The 9,503-nt window shown below is 40.8% G+C and overlaps 1 protein-coding gene across 1 annotated transcript; it reads right to left on the reverse strand.

Moving 5' to 3' along the window:
• Positions 1-453: 453 nt before the first annotated feature.
• On the reverse strand, positions 454-3,508 carry LOC6577315. The gene is made up of 4 exons (XM_002003246.4): positions 2,083-3,508; positions 1,480-2,019; positions 1,245-1,403; positions 454-981 (listed from the first exon to the last, which is right to left on the reverse strand). Exons 1-4 carry the CDS (start codon positions 3,481-3,483, stop codon positions 595-597), a joined length of 2,487 nt encoding a protein of 828 aa, XP_002003282.3. The 5' UTR covers positions 3,484-3,508; the 3' UTR covers positions 454-594.
• Between the last annotated feature and the right edge of the window lie 5,995 nt (positions 3,509-9,503).

The following is a 9,503-nucleotide window of genomic DNA, read 5'->3' on the forward strand; positions in this document are numbered from 1 at the left end:
TTATTAATTGAACAGCTGAAATCTCTAGCTTTAGTGGACAGTCAGGCAGACAGAAATGGCAAAGAATACATATAGAATATGCCATGCCATTTGCTGCCTGTTACATATACTTCACAGAGCCTTTATATCTAAATTTTGTATACTCAATAGATCCAACAGGCAACCAAATCCTCTACTACAGCGAGTTGTAAGTTTGGTAAGTAATTGTAATATAATAATAGCTGCTTTCTGATATTATGATGCTTCTTGTTTAATTGAAAAGGTGGACTGCTAATCCATCAATAGTAGCCGCCTCCGATCTCCACCAATGAAAGTCATTGAGGAGTGTCAAATCGTAGTCGTAGTATGACTGAGTAATCAAAAATTATCTTCCACTGCATGTAAACTTTCCCAACTAAGACGCCATGTTGAAAATTTCAACAGCTGCGTATTGCGTATAACTTCAAATATCGCTTAAATATTAATTGCCATTTATTTTTCTATATATTTTCATGTATGCTTTTCTTTTTTCAACCACAACCAAAACTTTTCGAATTGAAAATGTACGCAAGATTAATTTTTGCCATACTAATTAAGCCTAGATCTAGCACTCGCTTATTTGTGCCCATACCTAGCACAATTACTAATCACGCGATCGTGGACCAGCCCCTGCACATTCTGCGAAAGCATATAGTCGTAGTGACTGAAGCCTTCCTGCTGAATGTACGAGTAGTCGACAACATTGGGCAGTTTATCCTTCAGTTGCTGAACATCGGGCAGGCTGGCCAGCCAGTCGTCTTGCGAGTGGTGCAGTGCCACTTGACAGGGTATTTGGGTGATGTTGTAGGCCGGCGGCTGTGGCTTATTATATTGCTGTAAATTGAGCACCTCGCCATTATCGAAGGCAGCGAATTCTTGGTTACTGAGCAGCTGCGAATAGTGATAGATCTGGAAGGCGGACGCGCCCTGCGACGAATGCTCAGCGACAATAGGCTCCAAGGTCTGTAATATATGGAAATCATTCATGTAAACGTGGTATTCATAGTCTGTTAGTACTAAGAAATATGATATGATATATGATATGAGGCATTCATACGAGCTGTGACAACTGCTACGCCAGTCGGTAGTGCCCAACTAGAAAACTAGGATAGATAGCTTAAGGGACAGTCGGACTAGATCAATTCAGCTGGACCACAATTTGCTTTATGTGGTGTAACACGTCTCCATTCTCTCTTAGCAGCTTAGCTCTAGGTTGAACGACTTACATTGTTAAACTGATTCCAGCCGAATCCGCATGTCACATAGTCAAAGATGCGGCATATTTCGCTGCCCAATTGGTTGCTCTTGCAGATTTGATCGTGGAATTGCTTGATTAGCTTGTTATCCTTTGCGACCGAGAATCCACCAAGTAAATTGAGCAAAACCTGCAATTGAGATTAGAAATGCATGAGATTAGAAATGCTCGATTCAAAAATAACGGCACTCGCACGGAATACGTACTCTGATATTTCCCTTGAACAGAGACAGGAATCGCAGCACCGGACTCTGTGTATTTTTCAAGTAGACCGTGGGCGAGAGAGCCTGCATGAGAGACACCTTCTTGGCATACTGAGGTAGCTGACTGGCCATCACAAAGAAGGCGGTACAGCCCTGGGAGTGGCCAACGTATTGCAAGGTGCTCTTGCCCGTAACTTGTAAGATTTTGTCAATGCTGGCCGGCAGATCGAAAACACCGATTTCATGGAACGAGAAGCTCCAGTAGTCCGCTGGCCGAATATGCGGATCCTCATGCTTGTGCGAATAGATGTTGCCGCGCGTATTCAAAAGCCAAACATCGTATCCCTGGTCGTATAGTATATAAGCCAGGCCGTTTGTCGGGCCCATTTCCACCCAAGACGCTGAACTGGACATGAGGCCGTGCACGAGCAGTACGACCGGTCCTCCCGGGCGTGGTATGCGATGCAGGGCCAGTTTATAGCCGTCCGATGTTTTGACGATGTGCACCTCCACAGGGTAACCATACTTCTGGATCAGCCCCACCTGTTCCATAGGCCGACAAATAATCATAGATTTAATCTTAGTTTAGGCACATCTCGCACTTACCGCGTTTAGCTTCGCGTCCACATTAATGTCGGTATCAGTCAAGGGAACTGTGGGCTTTATTGCAGCAATCGGTGGGGGACTCTCACTAAATGAAACGCTAACAATTTGCGAATCTGTATTTGTGTTGTCCCATGGAAGTTTAGTTTGGAGTTGTTGTTGTTGTTGTTGTTGTTTCTTAGCGAATGGGCAATCAACAACTAATATTAATGGTTGTTGTCCACATGGTGGCTGCGAACAAGGTGGGTATCCAGTTGGGTATACGGGTGGGTATCCAGTTGGGTATACGGGTGGGTATCCGGTTGGGTATACGGGTGGGTATTCGGTTGGGTGTACGGGAGGGTATCCGGTTGGGTATACGGGTGGGTATCCGGTTGGGTATACGGGTGGGTATTTGGTTGGGTGTACGGGAGGGTATCCGGTTGGGTATACGGGTGGGTATCCGCATGGGTACTTACAACCTGGTTGTACACATGGGTACTTACAACCTGGTTGTTGGCATGGGTACTTACAACCTGGCTGTTGGCATGGGTACTGACAGTCTGGTGGGCATGGGTACGGACAAACTGGTGGGCATGGGTACGGACAACCTGGTTGGCATGGACAACCTGGTTGACATGGGTGCGTACAAATTACAGGTGGTCGAGTGGCGATGGATGTAGTTGGTTTTCGGGTTGTGGTAGGTGGGGGTGTTGGGAATGGTGGAGTTGTAGGAGGTGGATATGTAGCGGTTGTAGGAGGTGGATATGGTGGAGATGTGGATGGTGGATTGGTTGGATAAGGTGGATATGTTGGGTATGGTGGGTATGTTGGATGTGTTGGATATGTTGGATATGTTGGATACGGTGGATATGTGGGATACGTTGGATATGTTGGATATGTTGGATATGATGGGTATGTTGGGTATGTTGGATACGGTGGATATGTGGGATATGTTTGGGGGGGAGGTGGCTTGGTTGGAGGAGGAGTTGGTTCAATTATGGGAGGCGGAGGAAGAGTTGGCAGAGTTACAGGAGGAGGTGGAGGTGGAAAAAGAGTTGGCAGAGTTGGTAGAGTTGGAAGAGTTACAGGAGGATATGGAGGAAGGGTTGGCAGAGTTGTAGGCGGATTAATGATGGATCCATTTCCTGGGTTACATGGACTTCCTGGTGGGTACACTATAATAATAGTGGGACCTGGCTTTTCTTGCGGAGGAAATGTTATAGGCGGATGAGGGAATGGCGTATTCCGGCAATAACTATTATACCACTTCACTAGATGATTGTGTCTTATTTCCAGCTTGCTCAATTCCACTTTCACAGAAGATAAATACAGCTGCTTCTGGAAACAGTCCAGTAAGGCCCCATCGACCAAAAGAACGATGGCAGAAAGCGCCAGCAGCACTGAATGTAATATTCGGTTCATCTTCACTGCGTGGAGATGTCCAGTAAGCTCCAGCTTATATAGCGAAGGAGCGCAACAAATTCGTAAGACTGTGAAATCAATTGAACATGGACTTTAAGTAACCGTACCCACTCAATTATATAACCAGTATCGGACCATGCTTAACGGGCTTACAGAGGAATTTTCAGCGTGACTTATTATGACAACAACGTTCTAGGAGACCCTCAATCCTCTAATCGAATTAAAAATCTTTTGTAGAACTGCTAATGAAACATTTTGCTGTCGTCAAAGCCGAAGAGTCGATGCCAGAGCCTCCCTTTCTTGTATCCTCCCTCTTCTTGTATTATACTCTATCAGGGTTTTAATCGATAACACTAAAGTGGGAATAGTTATCGATTCTTAAAACTCGAGCTAGGTATAATACCGAGACCTACAAATCTCTTATACTTTCTGAACATATATATATTCCTGATCAGGATGAGGAGCTTGACTCGATTCACCCCTGTTTGTTAACCTGCCTGTCCGTCTGTCCGTTTATGTATATATATATATATATATATATATATATATATACCATATGGGGTCTGTCACGCCTACATTTCCCTGTTACAAACATTTTAACATAACCATTATACTCTGATTTCCCAAGTAAATAAAGTCAAATTGTGCAGTGGAATAATACACATGAGGGATTTATATTATATTCGTTTACAATATTATATGTTTTATAATATGCTTATTTATTATTCCCATTTTATTGTGTATACAAATCATAGTTCCCTGTGTGTCTTATCCAGTGGTTTAACTGCCTAACAGATTAAACAGCACAGTTTAATTCTTGAAATATGGACATATGTTCACATTTATATTTATAGAGCCTTGTCCGCACGTAGGTGGTGGTACTGGTTGAATGACTCCCACATCGGGCAAGGACATGTGACAGTACTGCTCCAACCATTGCACCTGCTGTCGCAGCATATTCCTTTGGTCCAGAATATTTTGACGTTGCTGATTCAACACCGCCTCTTGAGCCTGGCAGTCATACGAATGGACAAATATTCCATGGCCACTGAGCCCCAAAAGTGCTAACAAAATCAAGAAGCTCATTGCAAGATCTTTCAGTACTAAGTGGATCGATCGGCGTCTACTGCTTATATAGGGTCAGCGTGCTAACGAGGCGTAGCACAAGGCAAATTCAATTATACGAATCAATTGACAACGGGCTTAATGATTCCTGAAATAACGTCGTCTCAATATTTAGCGGAATGCTTAGAAAATTAATTTATTACGCCCCCAATGGGCGTACACATATATGTCGGATATTTCTGTAGATTAGATAATTTTGCGGAGTGCAGCGTGTCCCTACACTGTTCAATCAATATCACCCAATATTATGCATGAACCCATATATCGATAAGATATTCCATTCGAATAATACTATCATCTCCGACACATATACATATATATCCAAGGCGAATATATACTCCTAATTTCAAGACATTTATGAGATATTATATTGTATTGCTTTCCCAATTATCACGCCATGAGAAATTGCATTGCAAAAGCCTTAGCGCGAGGTTATATTCAGCATCTTGAGCTCAAAAGTTTATACGGACGGACGGAAACTTCGTAAATGAGTATATAGAAAGGGTTTCTGAGAAAGACAGGGTTTTTTGCTCATTAGCAGTGTCTCTAGTACATAACATTAAACAGTTTTGAAAATAATCTTCATAAGAATATACTCGAATCCAATTTGTTGCATCGCGCAGTTTCTATTTGAGAAACTAATTTTAGGAATACTAAAATAATATAGTTTAATTATAATACTCAAATGACCAGAAATCGTTGTGGAAACCATTTCTATAGGCAGCTTTCATGGGCTTTAAGTGTAAGTGTATAGACTCTCCTTCTATCATATCATATCATATCGATTGCTCAACTTGTCCTTTCACATCTTTAATTGACTTAAATCAGGAATTGCAGACGTTTGCCGCACCACTTTAGTGAGCTTTTAGCGAGAGTTACTTGAGTTTATCCACGAGCTCATTTGCCGTACATTCATGTTAATTGTCAAGTGTAGTGCTGTGCCTCGTTCTGCTCTCCTTTAAGAGTAGATCGAGCTGCTGCTCGCTGCTGTGCTTCTCTGCTTCTGTTGCTATTTTGCTCAACTTGTGTCGCCTGCTTGTTTGCGCAAATTCAAATTCGATTATGCACAGGCAGGCAGCGAGCCGGAGTGGCAGCCGGGAGAGCGAGAAAGCGAGAAAAGGATAATGCCATGTCGCCGTATTAACGCGTTTGTCGCGTTCGTTGCGTGCGAAGTCGGAGTCGGAGTCGGAGTCAGAGTCAGCGTGCCACCGGAAGTAGGAGTCGACTCGAGTAGGAGACAGGCGAGCTGCCAGTTCCGGCTGCGGCAGGCTTGCCCTGGCGTGAAACGAGCTGGCAAATCGAGTTTGGCTGCTTGCCTGGATCCCGACTGATTAAAGCTCGACGCACGGCGCTTGGCGCTTGGCGCTTTCTTTGTTTGCCAAGTTCTGCGGTGATTCGCAACCTTTTTTCCAGCATATCATTAGGATGCAGTGCAGCCGACATGGCAGCCATGCACAAATGGCATATTAAGCTTCACTGACAGCCGCGTTTATTGCGCCACCCGTTGCCCGTTGGAAAGGACGAAGGACCCCGTTCATGCCCAAAGCCGTGACACATATTAAATTTCATTTCACTGGCAGTTGGAATAGGGCGCCTAATGAAGGTTAAGCAACTTTTAATGCGCTCTCGTTGTCGTCCTCTGCCTTCCACTGGCCATTTTGCAGACCATTAAATGTTTTGCCTGGCAATATGCCATATGTTTTGACATGGACAATTCCTGCTCTCCGCCTTCGCTGGCTATGCTGGAAAAACTTTTCTTATCATTTGCGAGAAACTCATAAAGACTTATGTGTGTGTGTGTGTGTGTGTGGATGTGCGATATGATATGACGATGACAGAAAATGGTAATGATGACGCCGGATCACATACGGCACATAAGCATATGCTGGGCTTAACATTACAGCGTCTGGCATCGCCACAAAGAGGCAATTTATAGACACATTGGGCATGGGATCTTAACCTCTTGCTCAAATCCTCTCGTGACTCAGACAGGAGTCGTGCGTTATGAAACATAATTGAGGTCTGCTTAATTTAATAGTATATGACATATCGATATGAATTCCAATTGTTATACAAGAATTCCATTATATGCTTCATTAATTTTATTCCAGCGTTTCTAATGGGCTGCAAGGATTATGGAATTAGGCCTACAAATTAATTTATTTATTAATAAAGCATAATATGCATTTACTAAAAGGATTGTTCGTAGCTAAAAAGATTAAAAAAAAAAAAAAAAAAAAAAGTCGAGTCCCGATAATTCGAAATGGCAAACACATTTTTTTTTTTTTTTTTTTCGATTTACACAGATATTTAAATTATAGAAAATTATCGAGAACGAATTTTTTCAAGGGGACATAATTTTTTCTTATTTATCACGATTTTCGATTTAACGGGGTACAAATTATCGAGATTCGACTACCATTCAAGTATAAAAATGTATAATATAAAATTGTTTTAAATAATACTTAAAGGCCACAAGTTAGGGAACTAAAATCATAAAAATATATCAAATTAAAATTATTTCAATTATTATAACAAATAAATATAGGATTGATTATTCATTGTAAATAGTTATTTATATTAAAACATATACTTAATGCAAAAAGATAAATAAATAATAATAAAAATGTTAGCTAAATAATAAATATAATAAATTGTTTACAATACAATATTAAGTAACTAATAAAAATCAAGAGGATATGTGAATTATTCAATTATTGATCCAGTAGATATTTTATCCATAGACAAATTGCCATCATATCTAGTTCGACCTTTGTCTATCTTTTTTTTTGTCGATTGTCTAGCTTAGTTTATTTTATATTTATTAGCATTTAATGCTCCATATTTGATTTACATATCAATTTAAATAAATTTATAGGCAAATCAACTCATGGAGACTTAATTTTCTCTATTCGATTGTTATGGATTTTATTATGTTGCTTCGCCCCGTCTGATTTTGATGTTTGCTTTTAAGTCGAATGGTTTTTTGTTGCGCTCGAGTAAATCTCTCCCTCCCCACTTGGCTGCTCTCTGCTTTGCTGGTGTGAAAAGTGCATGAAAGAAACGCTTTGAAGCGTTTCTTACAACTCTATCCACACCCACACGGACAGACAATGGGACGGACGGACGGAATAGACCAAGCAGAACGCTGTGACCAAATCAAAAACCTTAACTTCAAGTTTTGCCTTGTACATTTATTGGTATCAACATTTACATATGCCCCTCTCTCTCCCTCTCGCTCACAACAGCTCTCTCTCTCTCTCTCTCTCTCTCTCTCTCTCTCTCTGTTTCGTCCGTTACTGCTGTAATTTTACGGTCCATTGAGTGCGGAAATCGTCTCACAATCAAATTATCCAGTTCCCAGCGCCAGTCGGAAAACTTGGCCATTGCTTTAAGTTTTCCAATTAAAACAAATGCAACAAATGCGATAAAGCAAAAGAATTTGCTTGGCAATTCTGTTGTGCTGTTGCTGGAATTCTGGAATTCTAAAACTGTAAAATTTTTTAACTGGCCCAAATTTATGCGTGGAAATGTTCGTAGATGTCGTAAATTTTGGCATTGCGAGTCGACTTTCGATAGGGCACTCTTTTGTTTTGCTGGGTTATTTATGCAGTCGCCTCCTGCTACACTATCTAGCCCTTGCAGCGGGTGTTGCATGTGGCCCCCACGCCATGCCCACTTGTTTCCGCACTCCAGTCCTTAGCCGGCGTATCGCTGTTTTCTCGTTTTGTTTTCTTTCTTTGCTGGCTGTCGCGACTCCAAACACGAGAAGTCCATTTCGAAATTTATGTACACACAAATTGAAAGCGCCCTGCGAATGGAGTCGAGGAAAGTGCAAAAGAAAAGCATGCAAAAGCAAAAGCAGCCAAAAAGAAAAACCAGAAAAAAAATGACTCGACACTTGGTGCAAACTTTGCTGCATTGCTCGAATTGCAGTTGTCCTGGCGAGGCAGCGGCAGCGGCAAGAAAAGTTTCAAAGAAAATGCACTTGATTCCGCCCGTTTTTTCTGCTGCTGCCCCATGGCGCAGTTGTTGCGTCAACAATCGCCTTGTCAAAGGCAACCAACCTGCTGCCCGAAGCCTGATGCCTGATGTCAACCCAGTGTTGACACTGAGCTGCTAAACGACTTCACGCAACGAGCTAAGTGGACGCAATCGAAGTCAAATGCGAATTCAATTCCAGCCATGCCTTATCGAATATGATAGATGGATTGCAGCCATTTACCATTTTCAAATTTACAGTAGAAAATTCAGGTAAACTAAATATTTTTAGTAAAAAAACAAAAAACTAAATTAATTTTTTTTTTTTTTTAAGAATTAAAGTTAAGATAAGTTTGCCAAAAACAGAAAAAAAAAATAATTCGATTTTAAATCTTTAAATATATAAAAAACATGTCATGTCCATTTTTAAAAATCAGCTGGTCTGCCTTTAAAAATATACTAAAATAATACACATTTTAAGTGCTTGCTTCAGCAGAAATATTTTATGTATAAAATTAATTTTTCAAAACTTCTTAGTTAAAAGTAGTATTTTTATATATATATACAAAAAAAAACAACTATATTTTCAACTAAGAAGTTTTGAAAAATTAATTTTTTATATATCGATATTGTGTATATTTTTTACTGATATGTAAAATGTATTTTTTAAAATATATTTATATTATTTATAATTTTTTGAAAGTGAAGTCAAAGGTTCGTCTGTAGCCTATGACTATCTCTCTCTCTCTCTCTCCCTCTCTCTCTCTCTCTCTCTCTCTCTCCCTCTCTCTCCCTCTCTCTCTCTCCCTATCTGCCTCTCTTTCTAATTCATAGGACTTGTCTGGCTATAACTTGGGTTGCTTGCAGATTTCTCAACAAGATCAAGCTTATGAGATATTGTTTGTTCAATACCA

This window comes from Drosophila mojavensis, unplaced genomic scaffold (assembly GCF_018153725.1).
Source record: "Drosophila mojavensis isolate 15081-1352.22 unplaced genomic scaffold, ASM1815372v1 contig_36, whole genome shotgun sequence".
In the NCBI taxonomy this organism is placed as follows: domain Eukaryota; kingdom Metazoa; phylum Arthropoda; class Insecta; order Diptera; family Drosophilidae; genus Drosophila; species Drosophila mojavensis.

Bases quoted from the DNA above. Each gene is read 5' to 3' on its own strand.
- LOC6577315 (XM_002003246.4), bottom strand. From the start codon at position 3,483: ATGAACCGAATATTACATTCAGTGCTGCTGGCGCTTTCTGCCATCGTT. The intron at 1,404-1,479 runs GTACGTATTCCG...TCTCAATTGCAG, and splicing joins TGTTCAAGGGAAATATCAGA to GTTTTGCTCAATTTACTTGG. The intron at 982-1,244 runs GTAAGTCGTTCA...CATATATTACAG, and splicing joins GCTGGAATCAGTTTAACAAT to ACCTTGGAGCCTATTGTCGC.